This window comes from Alosa pseudoharengus, unplaced genomic scaffold (assembly GCF_046254945.1).
Source record: "Alosa pseudoharengus isolate Yale_2024_CS ecotype anadromous, Long Island Sound unplaced genomic scaffold, YU_APseudo_1.1 YU_APseudo_1.1_scf_1, whole genome shotgun sequence".
NCBI lineage: Eukaryota > Metazoa > Chordata > Actinopteri > Clupeiformes > Clupeidae > Alosa > Alosa pseudoharengus.
The window spans coordinates 7,218,362-7,245,791 of NW_027468564.1; the positions used below are offsets into that span (position 1 = coordinate 7,218,362).

The 27,430-nt window shown below is 39.4% G+C and overlaps 1 protein-coding gene across 1 annotated transcript in view; it reads left to right on the top strand.

Annotated features, from left to right (window-relative positions):
• Nucleotides 1–958: 958 nt before the first annotated feature.
• Nucleotides 959–27,430, top strand: part of LOC143116715 (NACHT, LRR and PYD domains-containing protein 3-like) — a 141,929-nt gene continuing 115,457 nt past the window's right edge. Inside the window, exons 1-2 of the mRNA XM_076278015.1 lie at nt 959–1,250; nt 1,867–2,014. Coding sequence (XP_076134130.1) covers nt 959–1,250; nt 1,867–2,014 — 440 coding nt within the window. The remainder of the gene's footprint in view (nt 1,251–1,866; nt 2,015–27,430) is intronic.

Consider the following 27,430-nt stretch of genomic DNA (forward strand, 5'->3'; position numbering starts at 1 on the left):
ACTGCGCCTTCAACGTTAGCCTACCATTATTTGTTGACATGAAACCTGAACGAACGGCAGCTGTTCCTGAGTGTTCACTTGCGTCTATTTTATTTTTTTTTTAATTAGGCAACATTTTTTGCAGTGGCGCTTGCTTTCCAGGAGCGGCGCTGCGCCGCTGATGAATACATTGTAGGGGAAACACTGGGGACATTAAGCTTTTTCACGTTAAGCCCCCCTCCCCCACCCCACTTCTTTCACAAGCAGTGGGGAAGCACGGGGCACAAAGTAACACTTTTTGGCTTTGGCTAAATATTTCTAAAATCCTTTGAGTTTCACTAGTGATATGTTTTAACAAGCAACACTTGTTATTGAACTAATAACAGACATGTGTCGAAAATTTATTTTATTTTCCATACGGAAACAAAACATATGCAGTATGTCTAACCAAGGTCAATCTTGCCAAGAAAAGCCCTAAAACCTGAAAACACATGAGGCAAAATTGCAAAACATCACAAAACTAACTAAACTAACACGCGCATATTTTTGTATTGCAATCATTGTAGCCTACAGTTGTAACAGCGCGTTACAACTAACCCCGCTGGGTCACGTTTCTTTTAAGGTAAGATAGCTCCTGCTATGTGTTGACTACATGTTTCAAAACGGTGTTCATTTTTAGCCTACAAGACAATTATTACTCAGTGAGCTGCACCCACAACTAAATCGAAAGACAAGTAGCCTAGGCCTAGCCTACCACCTATTTACTTTGATGCCTTCAAAAGACGTTTTGCTGTAGATCTATGTGAAAACACGTCCATACTGACTAAAAATTTGTGCCACATAATCTCCCACATTAAGGTATTCAGAAGTCTCCACATAATGTGCCACATTCCAGTCTTCTGTTGGATTGCAGCTACTGTACTTCAGCAGATGCTGGGAAAAAAAGAACATCAAAGACATTCCCAAAACACTGACTGAGATGTTCATCCACTTCTTGCTCATCCAAACCACCAGGAAGGATCAGAAATATCAGAGTGGAACTAAAGCAAATCAAGAGAAACTTCTGGAATCACAGAAAAAAACACTGCTGAAGCTGGCAGAACTGGCCTTCAAGAATCTAGAGAATAGCAACCTCATGTTTTATGAGGAAGACCTGAGAGAGTGTGGCATTGATGTCAGTGAAGCCTCAGTGTACTCTGGCATGTGCACAGAGATCTTTAAGGAAGAATCTGTATTTCACCAGAAAAAGGTCTACTGCTTTGTGCATCTTAGTGTGCACACTGCAAAAAAATGAAATCTAACCAAGTGTTAATAATCTTCTATTAAGATCAAAGAATCTATTTGGTATTGTTTTTAGTATGACAATACGTACCTAGTGCTCTCCCGTAAGATCATTTTGACTTAATTTAAGAAGACCTTGACTTATCTTAAGGAGTCTTATCAAGACAAATTTACTCAACGCACTGGCAGAAAAAATTGCTTGTTTTTAGGACAAATTTGCTTAACGCACTGGCAGACAAATTTGCTTGTTTTTAGGATGAGATGTCTTAAAATAAGTCAAACTTTTCTTAAATTAAATCAAATGATTTCATGAGAAAGTGCTAGGTAAGTCTCTTTATACTGAAAACAATACCAACTAGTTTTTTTTTTATCTTGACATAAGATTAATAACACTTGGTTAGTTGGTGTTAGATAAGCAGTTTTTGCAGTGCAGGAGTTTCTGGCAGCTGTGTTTTGTGTTTCACTCGTATTTGGCTAAGAACCTTGAAGCTCTGAAATCCCTTGTCAGTGATGAGCATAGAGATGAACTCAATCCATCAATTTTATCTTCTTTTCAATCAGTACTAGGATTAAAAGATAACTTACATGTTTTACTGAAAAGTGCAGTTGATAAGGCTTTGGAGAGCCAGAACGGACACCTGGATCTCTTCCTTCGCTTCCTTATGGGCATTTCTCTGGAGAGCAATCACAGACTTCTGCGAGGTCTACTAACTCACACTCTCAATAGCTCATATAGTATCAAGGAAACATGTCAGTACATAAAGAAGCTCAACAGAGAAGATCACTCTCCTGAACGATGCATCAATCTTTTCCACTGTTTGTTTGAAATGATCATTCCATGCACAAAGAAATTCACATGGAAAAAAAATTGTGGAACACCGTCTCATAGTAATGTGGTTAACTGACCAAGCATGCCCCGATCAACCATCTGCAACTAGGAAATAAGTCCATGTTACATTTAACCCCGCGTTACTTTGTGCCCCGCGCTGCTCCCCTGCAGCTTTCTGAAGCGGTGTTTCTGAAGCTAATGTAACAACAAATACCACCTTGACGTAATTTACTGGGCTATCTTTTAGCTGGGTTAAAAACAGACTCATTGCAGAACACTTCATCGAATGTCTGTAGTAGGCTACAACTTCGATTCAGTAAAAAAGATTTCTAAAGGAAAACCGTTGCATCATTACTCCTGCCTAGATTCAAACTCAGAACTGCCTGAAAGTTGCAGACCTGTTCTGGAAATACGTGCATTAACCCACTCGACCCTCAGACAACGCTATCTGCTTCGAGTAGGCCTATTGGGTTAGCCTGGCGAGCCAGACCCACATTATAATGTAGGGTCTGGGCACTTTCAAATTCCCTCTGCACGCAATAGGATATTTGTTTTCAAGTAGCAGGGAATTCAAGCCAAACCGTTGCAACTCTGCCATCAATCATTATGTTAAGCCCAACAAACGACTCTATACACGATTTCAATGCCAGATTTAGTTTCGATTTTTAGAGCTCACAAGTCAACGGAGAGTTGCTGGACTAGCCCTGGCAGCAAATGTAATTTGCCGCTAGGGGCACGTCTAGATTTCTAGGCTACTATTGGGTAGGACTGTAGCCTACACTGGTAGCTGTGGCACAGTCTTGAGTGACCGAATTCGTTTTCCTTTGTCATATGTATGCTGTCATTTTGTTAACATTACTTTTAAGGAGATGCTGTAGGCAAAGGCTATATTTCAACCTTGTTAGTGTAGTAAAAAAAATCAGAACTATTCAAGGTTTCTGGGCAGCATATTTGTGTTCTGTTAGCAAGCAAACTTTTCATGACTGCCGACAAAGTAGCCTGCTGCCAGCTGACGAAGCTCTCATTTTAGAACATTACTGAGAGACAGGCACTGTACAATCAAGAAATCTTGCCACTGAATCCAAAACTATGTTAACATTATGTACAAAGCTTATAGGCTACAGTGGACTAGCATGTTGCAGGGGCTGCTAAAAACACAGAGAAACACACTGAAAACACGGCCAATCACAGGCCTTGCTGACGGAACGCTCCGTCCGGTTCGACCGCGGAATGCCACAGCGGACTTATGCTGCCCTCAAGCGGCTGCAGTTGTACTTACATTTCACCCAGCTGCGTGAATCACCTTGATCGTGAATTAAGTGTTCATTTTTAACCGGGACCTACTGTAGTTACAAACAATAAAATATAGACCTAAATAAACATTTTTGAACACAGCTTTTTTCCATTGTAAGGATGATGTTTGCATGGAATTGCCCCCTTAACTTTTGTTTGCCTTTCTAATGTCATACTTTCACTTTCATGTCATCCACTTCTCAATCTGCTGGACTAGGGTATCTGTCATCGCTTACGTGCACAAATAGTTAGATATTTTTTTTATGTGGAGTAAATCTATTGCCCTGCATTAAGTTGCTGCTTGTTGACATCTTATTAGTGGGTTTGATCCAGCAAGCCCACTATTGTTCTTCTTAAGTTTTCTTATTATTATTATTAGTGGGTTTGATCCAGCAAGCCAACTATTGTTCTTCTTAAGTTTACTTCATTAGTGGGTTTGATCCAGCAAGCCCACAGCATGGCAAGCACAGCTTTGCCATGCTGTGGGCTTGCGGAGCAAGCCCACTATTGTTCTTCTTAAGTTTACTTATTATTATTAGTGGGTTTGATCCAGCAAGCCCACAGCATGGCAAAGCTGGCTTGCGGAGCAAGCCCACTATTGTTCTTCTTAAGTTTTCTTATTAGTGGGTTTGATCCAGCAAGCCCACTATTGTTCTTCTTAAGTTTACTTTATTAGTGGGTTTGATCCAGCAAGCCCACTATTGTTCTTCTTAAGTTTTCTTATTAGTGGGTTTGAGACAGTCATGATGAGACAGTCTCATCTTTTTTTTAAAGCCAAACCATGTTCATATAGGTCATTAAAAAAATAAAGTATTTTCCAAATCCATTCAACCCAGTATTATGCCCTGCTAGCTCCACTCAAACCTAGTCATGTGTACAGTTGTATAGATTTTAACATTGAGAAACACACAATTATACAGATATTGAGCACATCCACGCATCATTACTATTCATGTTAAGTTACTCAACATTGCCCGGCAAGAAGTCCACATTCAATTCAATTGTCTTGCCACGATCTGTGGAGCTTACAGACAACGTTAAACTACTAAAGGTTCTGTATGCTATTTAAAGCCGACCTAACGATGAGTCCCTTCATGACGGTGTGTTGCAATGCATTCTGGTTGCTGTGCTGTGATTCGACGGCTCGTCACCTGACCCACCAAACAACAACTCTCTGGGATGTGGCGTAAATATCGCGTAAAAACCTTGTTGCCGGAACAACAGGGAAGAGGCAACAGGATAGCAGCACGAAAGATACACAGGATACACACGGAATTTTGATGGACGTCCTTATCAGTCTATGGTCTAACTTATAAACGTGTCGGGTCAACGTCAACGATAAGTAAGTTAGGCTAACGTAAACGTTAGCTATTTGCTGTTGTCATATGCTAGTGCTATATGCTTTAGGCTACATGGCCATTTATCACACTCATTTTAGGTACTACTTTTACGAGGTCTGTAGTTCTGTCAAAATGTATCTTAACGTTGAACAGACTACAAGGTTATCTTCCTTAGACTTCGTAGATGTAGTTACTACAATTTGGAAGCGAATTTCGAAGTGTAAATATGGTTTTAGTGTGTAAACAGACCAACCGCGATTTTGCAATGAAGTGAATATGGAGCCTTTTATGTAGGGCTACAAGGCTACTTTCACGAAGTCTGTAGTTCTGTCAAAATTTATCTTATCTATGAACAGACTACATGATTATCTTCCTTAGACTTCGTAGATGTAGTTACTACAATTTGGAAGCGAATTTCGAAGTGTAAATCTGGTTTTAGTGTGTAAACAGACCAACCGCGATTTTGCAATGAAGTTAATGGAGCCTTTTATGTAGGGCTTCTAGGCTACTTTCACGAAGTCTGTAGTTCTGTCAAAATGTATCTTATCTATGAACAGACTACATGATTATCTTCCTTAGACTTCGTAGATGTAGTTACTACAATTTGGAAGCGAATTTCGAAGTGTAAATATGGTTTTAGTGTGTAAACAGACCAACCGCGATTTTGCAATTAAGTGAATGGAGCCTTTTATGTAGGGCTATAGGCTACTTTCACGAAGTCTGTAGTTCTGTCAAAATTGATCTTATCTATGAACAGACTACATAGTTATCTTCTTTAGACTTTGTAGATATAGTTATTACAGTTTGGAAGCGAAATTTGAAGTGCAAATATGGTTTAAATGTGTAAACAAGACGCCTGATGTTTAATATATGTTAATGAATGGGCACAGTATTATTGTGTACAGTAATGGGCTATCAGTAGTATGTAAACAGTTCATGTGTTATGTGATTTACATAAACTAACAACAGATATGTTAAAAGCTGGTATTGTGTTTCCTGAATTCTTACATTCAGGCATTCAAATGAAATGTAATTAAATAGCATATCAATCATGCAACAATGCAAAAACAATGAAACTAGTGTAGGCCTAATTATATTTTACATTAGTAAAGCAGTACTCTGATGTGCATGCTTTCACAAACTTTTGTGAACAATCTTAGCACTTTAAACATTGACTGTTTTGAAGTGCATGTATAGCAATATAGTATAAAAATAATAATAATTGTGGTGATATTACAATTTGATGGGGGGTGGGAGGAGGGGGTGGGTTCATGTAGGTGGGCCCTATGACCCCAAAGTATGCCTTGACTGGGCCTCAGGTCAAAGAAGTTTGAGAAAGGCTGATGTAGACGACAAAGCAGCAAGGAGGCGTCGTGTGATCATTTAAACAAGTTTTATGACAAGGTCGATGAGGGTGGGAAAAATCGTACATTTCTGTGCAAACTTTGCCCGCACTTCAGTCACATTGTCTTTTAAGAAAATGCAGTCCTTTTTTCGGTTCCAGCAGCCAACAACCTCAGAACTGACCCTTCAGGCCTCTCAGGAGGCGCTGGCCTTTAACCGCAGCCAGAAGAGAGTCAGCAGAAATTTGATTGCCTTTAAAAAATCTGACTTCTTAAAAAATCTTAAACTGGCTGCATTACGTGATTATTTCTGAGATTCTGATACGTTTTTAACCATGACCTATACACAGTTCTGGTTTGAAAATGTATCTCTTAAAATAATCACTTTATGCAGTCAGCTTAAGATGGCTTACTAGCAATTAACTAATTACCCTAGCAACAACCTAGAAACCACCCCTGTAATGTCAACCTAGCGACCACCATAGCAACCAGCATAGCAACCATGTTATTTATGCGTTTTAGCTTATTGGATGTTGCGTTAATGCAGACAACTTTTGATCCGTGTGCCCGATTTTCATAAATGAGGTACCGTTGGAATCCTTGGATGAGGCCGAGTTCCGTGCCACTGATCAAACCCACTCTTGCAGTTCCTCGGAACCGCAATTCTAGTTTATTTATTATTCCTGTTCACCCACTTTTTGGCCGAACTACTGCTCCTAGACCGTTTGAGCTATCGACGCGGTTCGAACTCCAAAAATTCAGGCCCGAACCGGTGTAACTTGCTTGTTAATTTCGTGTCGCTGGCCCTTGTCGTTTTCGCGGTATTCCCGTTTTTCTGCGTTTTTTGGGCCCATTGAAATGAATGGCGGAATGTTCAGAATTCAAATTTCGATTGTGACATCACAGCTCTAATTGCTTAAGCTTGCACCTGGAAGAGTTCTAAGCCACCTGGCAGAGCTCTGATGGGCTGGGCTGGGCTGTCTGTGTATATGAAGGTGTGTGCATGTAACTTTTGACCAGTATGTCCGATTTTCATGAATGAGGTACCGTTGGAATCCTTGAATGAAGCCCAGTTCAATGCCTTGCCAGCACTAAGTGTAAAGGTCATGTAAAAAAAGAGGAGACAGCGCTTCGCTCTTTTTTTTAAAGCCAAACCATGTTCATATAGGTCATTAAAAAAATAAATAAAGTATTTTACCAATCCATTCAGCCCAGTCCTATACCCAGCTAGCTCCATTTGAACTTAGTCATGTGTACAGTTGCATAGATTATTACATTGAGAAACACACTTTCATACAGATATCATGCATATCCACGCAGCATTACTAATCAAGTTACTCATCGTTGCCCAGCAAGAAGTCCTCAATTAATTCAATTGTCTTGCCACGATCTGTGGAGCTTACAGACAACGTTATCTTACTATAGGTTCTGTATGCTATTTAAAGCCGACCTAACGCTGAGTCCCTTCTAGACGGTGTGTTGCAATGCATTCTGGGTGCTGTGCTGTGATTCGACGGCTCGTCACCTGACCCACCAAACAACAACTCTCTGGGATGTGGCAAATATCGCGTAAAAACCTTGTTGCCGGAACAACAGGGAAAAGGCAACAGGATAGCAGCACGAAAGATACACAGGATACACACGGAATTTTGATGGACGTCCTTATCAGTCTATGGTCTAACTTATAAACGTGTCGGGTCAACGTCAACGATAAGTAAGTTAGGCTAACGTAAACGTTAGCTATTTGCTGTTGTCATATGCTAGTGCTATATGCTTTAGGCTACGTGATGGCCATTTATCACACTAATTTTAGGTACTACTTTTACGAGGTCTGTAGTTCTGTCAAAATGTATCTTATCGTTGAACAGACTACAGTTGTATCTTCCTTAGACTTCGTAGATGTAGTTACTACAATTTGGAAGCGAATTTCGAAGTGTAAATATGGTTTTAGTGTGTAAACAGACCAACCGCGATTTTGCAAAGAAGTTAATGGAGCCTTTTATGTAGGGCTACTAGGCTACTTTCACGAAGTCTGTAGTTCTGTCAAAATGTATCTTATCGTTGAACAGACTACAGTTTTATCTTCCTTAGACTTCGTAGATGTAGTTACTACAATTTGGAAGCGAATTTCGAAGTGTAAATATGGTTTTAGTGTGTAAACAGACCAACCGCGATTTTGCAATGAAGTTAATGGAGCCTTTTATGTAGGGCTACTAGGCTACTTTCACGAAGTCTGTAGTTCTGTCAAAATGTATCTTAACCATGTAGTATGTTTATAGATATCTTCCTTAGACTTCGTAGATGTAGTTACTACAATTTGGAAGCGAATTTCGAAGTGCAAATATGGTTTAAATGTGTAAACAAGACGCCTGATGTTTAATGTTAATGAATGGGCACAGTATTATTGTGTACAGTAATGGGCTATCAGTAGTATGTAAACAGTTCATGTGTTATGTGATTTACATAAACTAGTAAACAACATAAATGTTAAAAGCTGGTATTGTGTTTCCTGAATTCTTACATTCAGGCATTCAAATGAAATGTAATTAAATAGCATATCAATCATGCAACAATGCAAAAACAATGAAACTAGTGTAGGCCTAATTATATTTTACATTAGTAAAGCAGTACTCTGATGTGCATGCTTTCACAAACTTTTGTGAACAATCTTAGCACTTTAAACATTGACTGTTTTGAAGTGCATGTATAGCAATATAGTATAAAAATAATAATAATTGTGATGATATTACAATTTGATGGGGGGTGGGAGGAGGGGGTGGGTTCATGTAGGTGGGCCCTATGACCCCAAAGTATGCCTTGACTGGGCCTCAGGTCAAAGAAGTTTGAGAAATGCTGATGTAGACAACAAAGCAGCAAGGAGGCGTCGTGTGATCATTTAAACAAGTTTTATGACAAGGTCGATGAGGGTGGGAAAAATCGTACATTTCTGTGCAAACTTTGCCCGCACTTCAGTCACATTGTCTTTTAAGAAAATGCAGTCCATTTTTCGGTTTCAGCAGTCAACAACCTTGACTATTTGAAGATACTAATCTATTGTGTACAGTAATGGGCTATCAGTAGTATGTAAACAGTTCATGTGTTATGTGATTTACATAAACTAGTAAACAACATAAATGTTAAAAGCTGGTATTGTGTTTCCTGAATTCTTACATTCAGGCATTCAAATGAAATGTAATTAAATAGCATATCAATCATGCAACAATGCAAAAACAATGAAACTAGTGTAGGCCTAATTATATTTTACATTAGTAAAGCAGTACTCTGATGTGCATGCTTTCACAAACTTTTGTGAACAATCTTAGCACTTTAAACATTGACTGTTTTGAAGTGCATGTATAGCAATATAGTATAAAAATAATAATAATTGTGGTGATATTACAATTTGATGGGGGGTGGGAGGAGGGGGTGGGTTCATGTAGGTGGGCCCTATGACCCCAAAGTATGCCTTGACTGGGCCTCAGGTCAAAGAAGTTTGAGAAAGGCTGATGTAGACGACAAAGCAGCAAGGAGGCGTCGTGTGATCATTTAAACAAGTTTTATGACAAGGTCGATGAGGGTGGGAAAAATCGTACATTTCTGTGCAAACTTTGCCCGCACTTCAGTCACATTGTCTTTTAAGAAAATGCAGTCCTTTTTTCGGTTCCAGCAGCCAACAACCTCAGAACTGACCCTTCAGGCCTCTCAGGAGGCGCTGGCCTTTAACCGCAGCCAGAAGAGAGTCAGCAGAAATTTGATTGCCTTTAAAAAATCTGACTTCTTAAAAAATCTTAAACTGGCTGCATTACGTGATTATTTCTGAGATTCTGATACGTTTTTAACCATGACCTATACACAGTTCTGGTTTGAAAATGTATCTCTTAAAATAATCACTTTATGCAGTCAGCTTAAGATGGCTTACTAGCAATTAACTAATTACCCTAGCAACAACCTAGAAACCACCCCTGTAATGTCAACCTAGCGACCACCATAGCAACCAGCATAGCAACCATGTTATTTATGCGTTTTAGCTTATTGGATGTTGCGTTAATGCAGACAACTTTTGATCCGTGTGCCCGATTTTCATAAATGAGGTACCGTTGGAATCCTTGGATGAGGCCGAGTTCCGTGCCACTGATCAAACCCACTCTTGCAGTTCCTCGGAACCGCAATTCTAGTTTATTTATTATTCCTGTTCACCCACTTTTTGGCCGAACTACTGCTCCTAGACCGTTTGAGCTATCGACGCGGTTCGAACTCCAAAAATTCAGGCCCGAACCGGTGTAACTTGCTTGTTAATTTCGTGTCGCTGGCCCTTGTCGTTTTCGCGGTATTCCCGTTTTTCTGCGTTTTTTGGGCCCATTGAAATGAATGGCGGAATGTTCAGAATTCAAATTTCGATTGTGACATCACAGCTCTAATTGCTTAAGCTTGCACCTGGAAGAGTTCTAAGCCACCTGGCAGAGCTCTGATGGGCTGGGCTGGGCTGTCTGTGTATATGAAGGTGTGTGCATGTAACTTTTGACCAGTATGTCCGATTTTCATGAATGAGGTACCGTTGGAATCCTTGAATGAAGCCCAGTTCAATGCCTTGCCAGCACTAAGTGTAAAGGTAATGTAAAAAAAGATGAGACAGCGCGAAGCGCTGTCTCATCTTTTTTTTAAAGCCAAACCATGTTGATACAGGTCATTAAAAAAAAAATATATATATATTTTCCAAATCCATTCAGCCCAGTTCAATGCCTTGCCAGCACTAAGTGTAAAGGTCATGTAAAAAAAGAGGAGACAGCGCTTCGCTCTTTTTTTTAAAGCCAAACCATGTTCATATAGGTCATTAAAAAAATAAATAAAGTATTTTACCAATCCATTCAGCCCAGTCCTATACCCAGCTAGCTCCATTTGAACTTAGTCATGTGTACAGTTGTATAGATTATTACATTGAGAAACACACTTTCATACAGATATCATGCATATCCACGCAGCATTACTAATCAAGTTACTCATCGTTGCCCAGCAAGAAGTCCTCAATTAATTCAATTGTCTTGCCACGATCTGTGGAGCTTACAGACAACGTTATCTTACTATAGGTTCTGTATGCTATTTAAAGCCGACCTAACGCTGAGTCCCTTCTAGACGGTGTGTTGCAATGCATTCTGGGTGCTGTGCTGTGATTCGACGGCTCGTCACCTGACCCACCAAACAACAACTCTCTGGGATGTGGCAAATATCGCGTAAAAACCTTGTTGCCGGAACAACAGGGAAAAGGCAACAGGATAGCAGCACGAAAGATACACAGGATACACACGGAATTTTGATGGACGTCCTTATCAGTCTATGGTCTAACTTATAAACGTGTCGGGTCAACGTCAACGATAAGTAAGTTAGGCTAACGTAAACGTTAGCTATTTGCTGTTGTCATATGCTAGTGCTATATGCTTTAGGCTACGTGATGGCCATTTATCACACTAATTTTAGGTACTACTTTTACGAGGTCTGTAGTTCTGTCAAAATGTATCTTATCGTTGAACAGACTACAGTTGTATCTTCCTTAGACTTCGTAGATGTAGTTACTACAATTTGGAAGCGAATTTCGAAGTGTAAATATGGTTTTAGTGTGTAAACAGACCAACCGCGATTTTGCAAAGAAGTTAATGGAGCCTTTTATGTAGGGCTACTAGGCTACTTTCACGAAGTCTGTAGTTCTGTCAAAATGTATCTTATCGTTGAACAGACTACAGTTTTATCTTCCTTAGACTTCGTAGATGTAGTTACTACAATTTGGAAGCGAATTTCGAAGTGTAAATATGGTTTTAGTGTGTAAACAGACCAACCGCGATTTTGCAATGAAGTTAATGGAGCCTTTTATGTAGGGCTACTAGGCTACTTTCACGAAGTCTGTAGTTCTGTCAAAATGTATCTTAACCATGTAGTATGTTTATAGATATCTTCCTTAGACTTCGTAGATGTAGTTACTACAATTTGGAAGCGAATTTCGAAGTGCAAATATGGTTTAAATGTGTAAACAAGACGCCTGATGTTTAATGTTAATGAATGGGCACAGTATTATTGTGTACAGTAATGGGCTATCAGTAGTATGTAAACAGTTCATGTGTTATGTGATTTACATAAACTAGTAAACAACATAAATGTTAAAAGCTGGTATTGTGTTTCCTGAATTCTTACATTCAGGCATTCAAATGAAATGTAATTAAATAGCATATCAATCATGCAACAATGCAAAAACAATGAAACTAGTGTAGGCCTAATTATATTTTACATTAGTAAAGCAGTACTCTGATGTGCATGCTTTCACAAACTTTTGTGAACAATCTTAGCACTTTAAACATTGACTGTTTTGAAGTGCATGTATAGCAATATAGTATAAAAATAATAATAATTGTGATGATATTACAATTTGATGGGGGGTGGGAGGAGGGGGTGGGTTCATGTAGGTGGGCCCTATGACCCCAAAGTATGCCTTGACTGGGCCTCAGGTCAAAGAAGTTTGAGAAATGCTGATGTAGACAACAAAGCAGCAAGGAGGCGTCGTGTGATCATTTAAACAAGTTTTATGACAAGGTCGATGAGGGTGGGAAAAATCGTACATTTCTGTGCAAACTTTGCCCGCACTTCAGTCACATTGTCTTTTAAGAAAATGCAGTCCTTTTTTCGGTTCCAGCAGCCAACAACCTCAGAACTGACCCTTCAGGCCTCTCAGGAGGCGCTGGCCTTTAACCGCAGCCAGAAGAGAGTCAGCAGAAATTTGATTGCCTTTAAAAAATCTGACTTCTTAAAAAATCTTAAACTGGCTGCATTACGTGATTATTTCTGAGATTCTGATACGTTTTTAACCATGACCTATACACAGTTCTGGTTTGAAAATGTATCTCTTAAAATAATCACTTTATGCAGTCAGCTTAAGATGGCTTACTAGCAATTAACTAATTACCCTAGCAACAACCTAGAAACCACCCCTGTAATGTCAACCTAGCGACCACCATAGCAACCAGCATAGCAACCATGTTATTTATGCGTTTTAGCTTATTGGATGTTGCGTTAATGCAGACAACTTTTGATCCGTGTGCCCGATTTTCATAAATGAGGTACCGTTGGAATCCTTGGATGAGGCCGAGTTCCGTGCCACTGATCAAACCCACTCTTGCAGTTCCTCGGAACCGCAATTCTAGTTTATTTATTATTCCTGTTCACCCACTTTTTGGCCGAACTACTGCTCCTAGACCGTTTGAGCTATCGACGCGGTTCGAACTCCAAAAATTCAGGCCCGAACCGGTGTAACTTGCTTGTTAATTTCGTGTCGCTGGCCCTTGTCGTTTTCGCGGTATTCCCGTTTTTCTGCGTTTTTTGGGCCCATTGAAATGAATGGCGGAATGTTCAGAATTCAAATTTCGATTGTGACATCACAGCTCTAATTGCTTAAGCTTGCACCTGGAAGAGTTCTAAGCCACCTGGCAGAGCTCTGATGGGCTGGGCTGGGCTGTCTGTGTATATGAAGGTGTGTGCATGTAACTTTTGACCAGTATGTCCGATTTTCATGAATGAGGTACCGTTGGAATCCTTGAATGAAGCCCAGTTCAATGCCTTGCCAGCACTAAGTGTAAAGGTAATGTAAAAAAAGATGAGACAGCGCGAAGCGCTGTCTCATCTTTTTTTTAAAGCCAAACCATGTTGATACAGGTCATTAAAAAAAAAATATATATATATTTTCCAAATCCATTCAGCCCAGTTCAATGCCTTGCCAGCACTAAGTGTAAAGGTCATGTAAAAAAAGAGGAGACAGCGCTTCGCTCTTTTTTTTAAAGCCAAACCATGTTCATATAGGTCATTAAAAAAATAAATAAAGTATTTTACCAATCCATTCAGCCCAGTCCTATACCCAGCTAGCTCCATTTGAACTTAGTCATGTGTACAGTTGTATAGATTATTACATTGAGAAACACACTTTCATACAGATATCATGCATATCCACGCAGCATTACTAATCAAGTTACTCATCGTTGCCCAGCAAGAAGTCCTCAATTAATTCAATTGTCTTGCCACGATCTGTGGAGCTTACAGACAACGTTATCTTACTATAGGTTCTGTATGCTATTTAAAGCCGACCTAACGCTGAGTCCCTTCTAGACGGTGTGTTGCAATGCATTCTGGGTGCTGTGCTGTGATTCGACGGCTCGTCACCTGACCCACCAAACAACAACTCTCTGGGATGTGGCAAATATCGCGTAAAAACCTTGTTGCCGGAACAACAGGGAAAAGGCAACAGGATAGCAGCACGAAAGATACACAGGATACACACGGAATTTTGATGGACGTCCTTATCAGTCTATGGTCTAACTTATAAACGTGTCGGGTCAACGTCAACGATAAGTAAGTTAGGCTAACGTAAACGTTAGCTATTTGCTGTTGTCATATGCTAGTGCTATATGCTTTAGGCTACGTGATGGCCATTTATCACACTAATTTTAGGTACTACTTTTACGAGGTCTGTAGTTCTGTCAAAATGTATCTTATCGTTGAACAGACTACAGTTGTATCTTCCTTAGACTTCGTAGATGTAGTTACTACAATTTGGAAGCGAATTTCGAAGTGTAAATATGGTTTTAGTGTGTAAACAGACCAACCGCGATTTTGCAAAGAAGTTAATGGAGCCTTTTATGTAGGGCTACTAGGCTACTTTCACGAAGTCTGTAGTTCTGTCAAAATGTATCTTATCGTTGAACAGACTACAGTTTTATCTTCCTTAGACTTCGTAGATGTAGTTACTACAATTTGGAAGCGAATTTCGAAGTGTAAATATGGTTTTAGTGTGTAAACAGACCAACCGCGATTTTGCAATGAAGTTAATGGAGCCTTTTATGTAGGGCTACTAGGCTACTTTCACGAAGTCTGTAGTTCTGTCAAAATGTATCTTAACCATGTAGTATGTTTATAGATATCTTCCTTAGACTTCGTAGATGTAGTTACTACAATTTGGAAGCGAATTTCGAAGTGCAAATATGGTTTAAATGTGTAAACAAGACGCCTGATGTTTAATGTTAATGAATGGGCACAGTATTATTGTGTACAGTAATGGGCTATCAGTAGTATGTAAACAGTTCATGTGTTATGTGATTTACATAAACTAGTAAACAACATAAATGTTAAAAGCTGGTATTGTGTTTCCTGAATTCTTACATTCAGGCATTCAAATGAAATGTAATTAAATAGCATATCAATCATGCAACAATGCAAAAACAATGAAACTAGTGTAGGCCTAATTATATTTTACATTAGTAAAGCAGTACTCTGATGTGCATGCTTTCACAAACTTTTGTGAACAATCTTAGCACTTTAAACATTGACTGTTTTGAAGTGCATGTATAGCAATATAGTATAAAAATAATAATAATTGTGATGATATTACAATTTGATGGGGGGTGGGAGGAGGGGGTGGGTTCATGTAGGTGGGCCCTATGACCCCAAAGTATGCCTTGACTGGGCCTCAGGTCAAAGAAGTTTGAGAAATGCTGATGTAGACAACAAAGCAGCAAGGAGGCGTCGTGTGATCATTTAAACAAGTTTTATGACAAGGTCGATGAGGGTGGGAAAAATCGTACATTTCTGTGCAAACTTTGCCCGCACTTCAGTCACATTGTCTTTTAAGAAAATGCAGTCCATTTTTCGGTTTCAGCAGTCAACAACCTTGACTATTTGAAGATACTAATCTATTGTGTACAGTAATGGGCTATCAGTAGTATGTAAACAGTTCATGTGTTATGTGATTTACATAAACTAGTAAACAACATAAATGTTAAAAGCTGGTATTGTGTTTCCTGAATTCTTACATTCAGGCATTCAAATGAAATGTAATTAAATAGCATATCAATCATGCAACAATGCAAAAACAATGAAACTAGTGTAGGCCTAATTATATTTTACATTAGTAAAGCAGTACTCTGATGTGCATGCTTTCACAAACTTTTGTGAACAATCTTAGCACTTTAAACATTGACTGTTTTGAAGTGCATGTATAGCAATATAGTATAAAAATAATAATAATTGTGGTGATATTACAATTTGATGGGGGGTGGGAGGAGGGGGTGGGTTCATGTAGGTGGGCCCTATGACCCCAAAGTATGCCTTGACTGGGCCTCAGGTCAAAGAAGTTTGAGAAAGGCTGATGTAGACGACAAAGCAGCAAGGAGGCGTCGTGTGATCATTTAAACAAGTTTTATGACAAGGTCGATGAGGGTGGGAAAAATCGTACATTTCTGTGCAAACTTTGCCCGCACTTCAGTCACATTGTCTTTTAAGAAAATGCAGTCCTTTTTTCGGTTCCAGCAGCCAACAACCTCAGAACTGACCCTTCAGGCCTCTCAGGAGGCGCTGGCCTTTAACCGCAGCCAGAAGAGAGTCAGCAGAAATTTGATTGCCTTTAAAAAATCTGACTTCTTAAAAAATCTTAAACTGGCTGCATTACGTGATTATTTCTGAGATTCTGATACGTTTTTAACCATGACCTATACACAGTTCTGGTTTGAAAATGTATCTCTTAAAATAATCACTTTATGCAGTCAGCTTAAGATGGCTTACTAGCAATTAACTAATTACCCTAGCAACAACCTAGAAACCACCCCTGTAATGTCAACCTAGCGACCACCATAGCAACCAGCATAGCAACCATGTTATTTATGCGTTTTAGCTTATTGGATGTTGCGTTAATGCAGACAACTTTTGATCCGTGTGCCCGATTTTCATAAATGAGGTACCGTTGGAATCCTTGGATGAGGCCGAGTTCCGTGCCACTGATCAAACCCACTCTTGCAGTTCCTCGGAACCGCAATTCTAGTTTATTTATTATTCCTGTTCACCCACTTTTTGGCCGAACTACTGCTCCTAGACCGTTTGAGCTATCGACGCGGTTCGAACTCCAAAAATTCAGGCCCGAACCGGTGTAACTTGCTTGTTAATTTCGTGTCGCTGGCCCTTGTCGTTTTCGCGGTATTCCCGTTTTTCTGCGTTTTTTGGGCCCATTGAAATGAATGGCGGAATGTTCAGAATTCAAATTTCGATTGTGACATCACAGCTCTAATTGCTTAAGCTTGCACCTGGAAGAGTTCTAAGCCACCTGGCAGAGCTCTGATGGGCTGGGCTGGGCTGTCTGTGTATATGAAGGTGTGTGCATGTAACTTTTGACCAGTATGTCCGATTTTCATGAATGAGGTACCGTTGGAATCCTTGAATGAAGCCCAGTTCAATGCCTTGCCAGCACTAAGTGTAAAGGTAATGTAAAAAAAGATGAGACAGCGCGAAGCGCTGTCTCATCTTTTTTTTAAAGCCAAACCATGTTGATACAGGTCATTAAAAAAAAAATATATATATATTTTCCAAATCCATTCAGCCCAGTTCAATGCCTTGCCAGCACTAAGTGTAAAGGTCATGTAAAAAAAGAGGAGACAGCGCTTCGCTCTTTTTTTTAAAGCCAAACCATGTTCATATAGGTCATTAAAAAAATAAATAAAGTATTTTACCAATCCATTCAGCCCAGTCCTATACCCAGCTAGCTCCATTTGAACTTAGTCATGTGTACAGTTGTATAGATTATTACATTGAGAAACACACTTTCATACAGATATCATGCATATCCACGCAGCATTACTAATCAAGTTACTCATCGTTGCCCAGCAAGAAGTCCTCAATTAATTCAATTGTCTTGCCACGATCTGTGGAGCTTACAGACAACGTTATCTTACTATAGGTTCTGTATGCTATTTAAAGCCGACCTAACGCTGAGTCCCTTCTAGACGGTGTGTTGCAATGCATTCTGGGTGCTGTGCTGTGATTCGACGGCTCGTCACCTGACCCACCAAACAACAACTCTCTGGGATGTGGCAAATATCGCGTAAAAACCTTGTTGCCGGAACAACAGGGAAAAGGCAACAGGATAGCAGCACGAAAGATACACAGGATACACACGGAATTTTGATGGACGTCCTTATCAGTCTATGGTCTAACTTATAAACGTGTCGGGTCAACGTCAACGATAAGTAAGTTAGGCTAACGTAAACGTTAGCTATTTGCTGTTGTCATATGCTAGTGCTATATGCTTTAGGCTACGTGATGGCCATTTATCACACTAATTTTAGGTACTACTTTTACGAGGTCTGTAGTTCTGTCAAAATGTATCTTATCGTTGAACAGACTACAGTTGTATCTTCCTTAGACTTCGTAGATGTAGTTACTACAATTTGGAAGCGAATTTCGAAGTGTAAATATGGTTTTAGTGTGTAAACAGACCAACCGCGATTTTGCAAAGAAGTTAATGGAGCCTTTTATGTAGGGCTACTAGGCTACTTTCACGAAGTCTGTAGTTCTGTCAAAATGTATCTTATCGTTGAACAGACTACAGTTTTATCTTCCTTAGACTTCGTAGATGTAGTTACTACAATTTGGAAGCGAATTTCGAAGTGTAAATATGGTTTTAGTGTGTAAACAGACCAACCGCGATTTTGCAATGAAGTTAATGGAGCCTTTTATGTAGGGCTACTAGGCTACTTTCACGAAGTCTGTAGTTCTGTCAAAATGTATCTTAACCATGTAGTATGTTTATAGATATCTTCCTTAGACTTCGTAGATGTAGTTACTACAATTTGGAAGCGAATTTCGAAGTGCAAATATGGTTTAAATGTGTAAACAAGACGCCTGATGTTTAATGTTAATGAATGGGCACAGTATTATTGTGTACAGTAATGGGCTATCAGTAGTATGTAAACAGTTCATGTGTTATGTGATTTACATAAACTAGTAAACAACATAAATGTTAAAAGCTGGTATTGTGTTTCCTGAATTCTTACATTCAGGCATTCAAATGAAATGTAATTAAATAGCATATCAATCATGCAACAATGCAAAAACAATGAAACTAGTGTAGGCCTAATTATATTTTACATTAGTAAAGCAGTACTCTGATGTGCATGCTTTCACAAACTTTTGTGAACAATCTTAGCACTTTAAACATTGACTGTTTTGAAGTGCATGTATAGCAATATAGTATAAAAATAATAATAATTGTGATGATATTACAATTTGATGGGGGGTGGGAGGAGGGGGTGGGTTCATGTAGGTGGGCCCTATGACCCCAAAGTATGCCTTGACTGGGCCTCAGGTCAAAGAAGTTTGAGAAATGCTGATGTAGACAACAAAGCAGCAAGGAGGCGTCGTGTGATCATTTAAACAAGTTTTATGACAAGGTCGATGAGGGTGGGAAAAATCGTACATTTCTGTGCAAACTTTGCCCGCACTTCAGTCACATTGTCTTTTAAGAAAATGCAGTCCATTTTTCGGTTTCAGCAGTCAACAACCTTGACTATTTGAAGATACTAATCTATTGTGTACAGTAATGGGCTATCAGTAGTATGTAAACAGTTCATGTGTTATGTGATTTACATAAACTAGTAAACAACATAAATGTTAAAAGCTGGTATTGTGTTTCCTGAATTCTTACATTCAGGCATTCAAATGAAATGTAATTAAATAGCATATCAATCATGCAACAATGCAAAAACAATGAAACTAGTGTAGGCCTAATTATATTTTACATTAGTAAAGCAGTACTCTGATGTGCATGCTTTCACAAACTTTTGTGAACAATCTTAGCACTTTAAACATTGACTGTTTTGAAGTGCATGTATAGCAATATAGTATAAAAATAATAATAATTGTGGTGATATTACAATTTGATGGGGGGTGGGAGGAGGGGGTGGGTTCATGTAGGTGGGCCCTATGACCCCAAAGTATGCCTTGACTGGGCCTCAGGTCAAAGAAGTTTGAGAAAGGCTGATGTAGACGACAAAGCAGCAAGGAGGCGTCGTGTGATCATTTAAACAAGTTTTATGACAAGGTCGATGAGGGTGGGAAAAATCGTACATTTCTGTGCAAACTTTGCCCGCACTTCAGTCACATTGTCTTTTAAGAAAATGCAGTCCTTTTTTCGGTTCCAGCAGCCAACAACCTCAGAACTGACCCTTCAGGCCTCTCAGGAGGCGCTGGCCTTTAACCGCAGCCAGAAGAGAGTCAGCAGAAATTTGATTGCCTTTAAAAAATCTGACTTCTTAAAAAATCTTAAACTGGCTGCATTACGTGATTATTTCTGAGATTCTGATACGTTTTTAACCATGACCTATACACAGTTCTGGTTTGAAAATGTATCTCTTAAAATAATCACTTTATGCAGTCAGCTTAAGATGGCTTACTAGCAATTAACTAATTACCCTAGCAACAACCTAGAAACCACCCCTGTAATGTCAACCTAGCGACCACCATAGCAACCAGCATAGCAACCATGTTATTTATGCGTTTTAGCTTATTGGATGTTGCGTTAATGCAGACAACTTTTGATCCGTGTGCCCGATTTTCATAAATGAGGTACCGTTGGAATCCTTGGATGAGGCCGAGTTCCGTGCCACTGATCAAACCCACTCTTGCAGTTCCTCGGAACCGCAATTCTAGTTTATTTATTATTCCTGTTCACCCACTTTTTGGCCGAACTACTGCTCCTAGACCGTTTGAGCTATCGACGCGGTTCGAACTCCAAAAATTCAGGCCCGAACCGGTGTAACTTGCTTGTTAATTTCGTGTCGCTGGCCCTTGTCGTTTTCGCGGTATTCCCGTTTTTCTGCGTTTTTTGGGCCCATTGAAATGAATGGCGGAATGTTCAGAATTCAAATTTCGATTGTGACATCACAGCTCTAATTGCTTAAGCTTGCACCTGGAAGAGTTCTAAGCCACCTGGCAGAGCTCTGATGGGCTGGGCTGGGCTGTCTGTGTATATGAAGGTGTGTGCATGTAACTTTTGACCAGTATGTCCGATTTTCATGAATGAGGTACCGTTGGAATCCTTGAATGAAGCCCAGTTCAATGCCTTGCCAGCACTAAGTGTAAAGGTAATGTAAAAAAAGATGAGACAGCGCGAAGCGCTGTCTCATCTTTTTTTTAAAGCCAAACCATGTTGATACAGGTCATTAAAAAAAAAATATATATATATTTTCCAAATCCATTCAGCCCAGTTCAATGCCTTGCCAGCACTAAGTGTAAAGGTCATGTAAAAAAAGAGGAGACAGCGCTTCGCTCTTTTTTTTAAAGCCAAACCATGTTCATATAGGTCATTAAAAAAATAAATAAAGTATTTTACCAATCCATTCAGCCCAGTCCTATACCCAGCTAGCTCCATTTGAACTTAGTCATGTGTACAGTTGTATAGATTATTACATTGAGAAACACACTTTCATACAGATATCATGCATATCCACGCAGCATTACTAATCAAGTTACTCATCGTTGCCCAGCAAGAAGTCCTCAATTAATTCAATTGTCTTGCCACGATCTGTGGAGCTTACAGACAACGTTATCTTACTATAGGTTCTGTATGCTATTTAAAGCCGACCTAACGCTGAGTCCCTTCTAGACGGTGTGTTGCAATGCATTCTGGGTGCTGTGCTGTGATTCGACGGCTCGTCACCTGACCCACCAAACAACAACTCTCTGGGATGTGGCAAATATCGCGTAAAAACCTTGTTGCCGGAACAACAGGGAAAAGGCAACAGGATAGCAGCACGAAAGATACACAGGATACACACGGAATTTTGATGGACGTCCTTATCAGTCTATGGTCTAACTTATAAACGTGTCGGGTCAACGTCAACGATAAGTAAGTTAGGCTAACGTAAACGTTAGCTATTTGCTGTTGTCATATGCTAGTGCTATATGCTTTAGGCTACGTGATGGCCATTTATCACACTAATTTTAGGTACTACTTTTACGAGGTCTGTAGTTCTGTCAAAATGTATCTTATCGTTGAACAGACTACAGTTGTATCTTCCTTAGACTTCGTAGATGTAGTTACTACAATTTGGAAGCGAATTTCGAAGTGTAAATATGGTTTTAGTGTGTAAACAGACCAACCGCGATTTTGCAAAGAAGTTAATGGAGCCTTTTATGTAGGGCTACTAGGCTACTTTCACGAAGTCTGTAGTTCTGTCAAAATGTATCTTATCGTTGAACAGACTACAGTTTTATCTTCCTTAGACTTCGTAGATGTAGTTACTACAATTTGGAAGCGAATTTCGAAGTGTAAATATGGTTTTAGTGTGTAAACAGACCAACCGCGATTTTGCAATGAAGTTAATGGAGCCTTTTATGTAGGGCTACTAGGCTACTTTCACGAAGTCTGTAGTTCTGTCAAAATGTATCTTAACCATGTAGTATGTTTATAGATATCTTCCTTAGACTTCGTAGATGTAGTTACTACAATTTGGAAGCGAATTTCGAAGTGCAAATATGGTTTAAATGTGTAAACAAGACGCCTGATGTTTAATGTTAATGAATGGGCACAGTATTATTGTGTACAGTAATGGGCTATCAGTAGTATGTAAACAGTTCATGTGTTATGTGATTTACATAAACTAGTAAACAACATAAATGTTAAAAGCTGGTATTGTGTTTCCTGAATTCTTACATTCAGGCATTCAAATGAAATGTAATTAAATAGCATATCAATCATGCAACAATGCAAAAACAATGAAACTAGTGTAGGCCTAATTATATTTTACATTAGTAAAGCAGTACTCTGATGTGCATGCTTTCACAAACTTTTGTGAACAATCTTAGCACTTTAAACATTGACTGTTTTGAAGTGCATGTATAGCAATATAGTATAAAAATAATAATAATTGTGATGATATTACAATTTGATGGGGGGTGGGAGGAGGGGGTGGGTTCATGTAGGTGGGCCCTATGACCCCAAAGTATGCCTTGACTGGGCCTCAGGTCAAAGAAGTTTGAGAAATGCTGATGTAGACAACAAAGCAGCAAGGAGGCGTCGTGTGATCATTTAAACAAGTTTTATGACAAGGTCGATGAGGGTGGGAAAAATCGTACATTTCTGTGCAAACTTTGCCCGCACTTCAGTCACATTGTCTTTTAAGAAAATGCAGTCCATTTTTCGGTTTCAGCAGTCAACAACCTTGACTATTTGAAGATACTAATCTATTGTGTACAGTAATGGGCTATCAGTAGTATGTAAACAGTTCATGTGTTATGTGATTTACATAAACTAGTAAACAACATAAATGTTAAAAGCTGGTATTGTGTTTCCTGAATTCTTACATTCAGGCATTCAAATGAAATGTAATTAAATAGCATATCAATCATGCAACAATGCAAAAACAATGAAACTAGTGTAGGCCTAATTATATTTTACATTAGTAAAGCAGTACTCTGATGTGCATGCTTTCACAAACTTTTGTGAACAATCTTAGCACTTTAAACATTGACTGTTTTGAAGTGCATGTATAGCAATATAGTATAAAAATAATAATAATTGTGGTGATATTACAATTTGATGGGGGGTGGGAGGAGGGGGTGGGTTCATGTAGGTGGGCCCTATGACCCCAAAGTATGCCTTGACTGGGCCTCAGGTCAAAGAAGTTTGAGAAAGGCTGATGTAGACGACAAAGCAGCAAGGAGGCGTCGTGTGATCATTTAAACAAGTTTTATGACAAGGTCGATGAGGGTGGGAAAAATCGTACATTTCTGTGCAAACTTTGCCCGCACTTCAGTCACATTGTCTTTTAAGAAAATGCAGTCCTTTTTTCGGTTCCAGCAGCCAACAACCTCAGAACTGACCCTTCAGGCCTCTCAGGAGGCGCTGGCCTTTAACCGCAGCCAGAAGAGAGTCAGCAGAAATTTGATTGCCTTTAAAAAATCTGACTTCTTAAAAAATCTTAAACTGGCTGCATTACGTGATTATTTCTGAGATTCTGATACGTTTTTAACCATGACCTATACACAGTTCTGGTTTGAAAATGTATCTCTTAAAATAATCACTTTATGCAGTCAGCTTAAGATGGCTTACTAGCAATTAACTAATTACCCTAGCAACAACCTAGAAACCACCCCTGTAATGTCAACCTAGCGACCACCATAGCAACCAGCATAGCAACCATGTTATTTATGCGTTTTAGCTTATTGGATGTTGCGTTAATGCAGACAACTTTTGATCCGTGTGCCCGATTTTCATAAATGAGGTACCGTTGGAATCCTTGGATGAGGCCGAGTTCCGTGCCACTGATCAAACCCACTCTTGCAGTTCCTCGGAACCGCAATTCTAGTTTATTTATTATTCCTGTTCACCCACTTTTTGGCCGAACTACTGCTCCTAGACCGTTTGAGCTATCGACGCGGTTCGAACTCCAAAAATTCAGGCCCGAACCGGTGTAACTTGCTTGTTAATTTCGTGTCGCTGGCCCTTGTCGTTTTCGCGGTATTCCCGTTTTTCTGCGTTTTTTGGGCCCATTGAAATGAATGGCGGAATGTTCAGAATTCAAATTTCGATTGTGACATCACAGCTCTAATTGCTTAAGCTTGCACCTGGAAGAGTTCTAAGCCACCTGGCAGAGCTCTGATGGGCTGGGCTGGGCTGTCTGTGTATATGAAGGTGTGTGCATGTAACTTTTGACCAGTATGTCCGATTTTCATGAATGAGGTACCGTTGGAATCCTTGAATGAAGCCCAGTTCAATGCCTTGCCAGCACTAAGTGTAAAGGTAATGTAAAAAAAGATGAGACAGCGCGAAGCGCTGTCTCATCTTTTTTTTAAAGCCAAACCATGTTGATACAGGTCATTAAAAAAAAAATATATATATATTTTCCAAATCCATTCAGCCCAGTTCAATGCCTTGCCAGCACTAAGTGTAAAGGTCATGTAAAAAAAGAGGAGACAGCGCTTCGCTCTTTTTTTTAAAGCCAAACCATGTTCATATAGGTCATTAAAAAAATAAATAAAGTATTTTACCAATCCATTCAGCCCAGTCCTATACCCAGCTAGCTCCATTTGAACTTAGTCATGTGTACAGTTGTATAGATTATTACATTGAGAAACACACTTTCATACAGATATCATGCATATCCACGCAGCATTACTAATCAAGTTACTCATCGTTGCCCAGCAAGAAGTCCTCAATTAATTCAATTGTCTTGCCACGATCTGTGGAGCTTACAGACAACGTTATCTTACTATAGGTTCTGTATGCTATTTAAAGCCGACCTAACGCTGAGTCCCTTCTAGACGGTGTGTTGCAATGCATTCTGGGTGCTGTGCTGTGATTCGACGGCTCGTCACCTGACCCACCAAACAACAACTCTCTGGGATGTGGCAAATATCGCGTAAAAACCTTGTTGCCGGAACAACAGGGAAAAGGCAACAGGATAGCAGCACGAAAGATACACAGGATACACACGGAATTTTGATGGACGTCCTTATCAGTCTATGGTCTAACTTATAAACGTGTCGGGTCAACGTCAACGATAAGTAAGTTAGGCTAACGTAAACGTTAGCTATTTGCTGTTGTCATATGCTAGTGCTATATGCTTTAGGCTACGTGATGGCCATTTATCACACTAATTTTAGGTACTACTTTTACGAGGTCTGTAGTTCTGTCAAAATGTATCTTATCGTTGAACAGACTACAGTTGTATCTTCCTTAGACTTCGTAGATGTAGTTACTACAATTTGGAAGCGAATTTCGAAGTGTAAATATGGTTTTAGTGTGTAAACAGACCAACCGCGATTTTGCAAAGAAGTTAATGGAGCCTTTTATGTAGGGCTACTAGGCTACTTTCACGAAGTCTGTAGTTCTGTCAAAATGTATCTTATCGTTGAACAGACTACAGTTTTATCTTCCTTAGACTTCGTAGATGTAGTTACTACAATTTGGAAGCGAATTTCGAAGTGTAAATATGGTTTTAGTGTGTAAACAGACCAACCGCGATTTTGCAATGAAGTTAATGGAGCCTTTTATGTAGGGCTACTAGGCTACTTTCACGAAGTCTGTAGTTCTGTCAAAATGTATCTTAACCATGTAGTATGTTTATAGATATCTTCCTTAGACTTCGTAGATGTAGTTACTACAATTTGGAAGCGAATTTCGAAGTGCAAATATGGTTTAAATGTGTAAACAAGACGCCTGATGTTTAATGTTAATGAATGGGCACAGTATTATTGTGTACAGTAATGGGCTATCAGTAGTATGTAAACAGTTCATGTGTTATGTGATTTACATAAACTAGTAAACAACATAAATGTTAAAAGCTGGTATTGTGTTTCCTGAATTCTTACATTCAGGCATTCAAATGAAATGTAATTAAATAGCATATCAATCATGCAACAATGCAAAAACAATGAAACTAGTGTAGGCCTAATTATATTTTACATTAGTAAAGCAGTACTCTGATGTGCATGCTTTCACAAACTTTTGTGAACAATCTTAGCACTTTAAACATTGACTGTTTTGAAGTGCATGTATAGCAATATAGTATAAAAATAATAATAATTGTGATGATATTACAATTTGATGGGGGGTGGGAGGAGGGGGTGGGTTCATGTAGGTGGGCCCTATGACCCCAAAGTATGCCTTGACTGGGCCTCAGGTCAAAGAAGTTTGAGAAATGCTGATGTAGACAACAAAGCAGCAAGGAGGCGTCGTGTGATCATTTAAACAAGTTTTATGACAAGGTCGATGAGGGTGGGAAAAATCGTACATTTCTGTGCAAACTTTGCCCGCACTTCAGTCACATTGTCTTTTAAGAAAATGCAGTCCTTTTTTCGGTTCCAGCAGCCAACAACCTCAGAACTGACCCTTCAGGCCTCTCAGGAGGCGCTGGCCTTTAACCGCAGCCAGAAGAGAGTCAGCAGAAATTTGATTGCCTTTAAAAAATCTGACTTCTTAAAAAATCTTAAACTGGCTGCATTACGTGATTATTTCTGAGATTCTGATACGTTTTTAACCATGACCTATACACAGTTCTGGTTTGAAAATGTATCTCTTAAAATAATCACTTTATGCAGTCAGCTTAAGATGGCTTACTAGCAATTAACTAATTACCCTAGCAACAACCTAGAAACCACCCCTGTAATGTCAACCTAGCGACCACCATAGCAACCAGCATAGCAACCATGTTATTTATGCGTTTTAGCTTATTGGATGTTGCGTTAATGCAGACAACTTTTGATCCGTGTGCCCGATTTTCATAAATGAGGTACCGTTGGAATCCTTGGATGAGGCCGAGTTCCGTGCCACTGATCAAACCCACTCTTGCAGTTCCTCGGAACCGCAATTCTAGTTTATTTATTATTCCTGTTCACCCACTTTTTGGCCGAACTACTGCTCCTAGACCGTTTGAGCTATCGACGCGGTTCGAACTCCAAAAATTCAGGCCCGAACCGGTGTAACTTGCTTGTTAATTTCGTGTCGCTGGCCCTTGTCGTTTTCGCGGTATTCCCGTTTTTCTGCGTTTTTTGGGCCCATTGAAATGAAT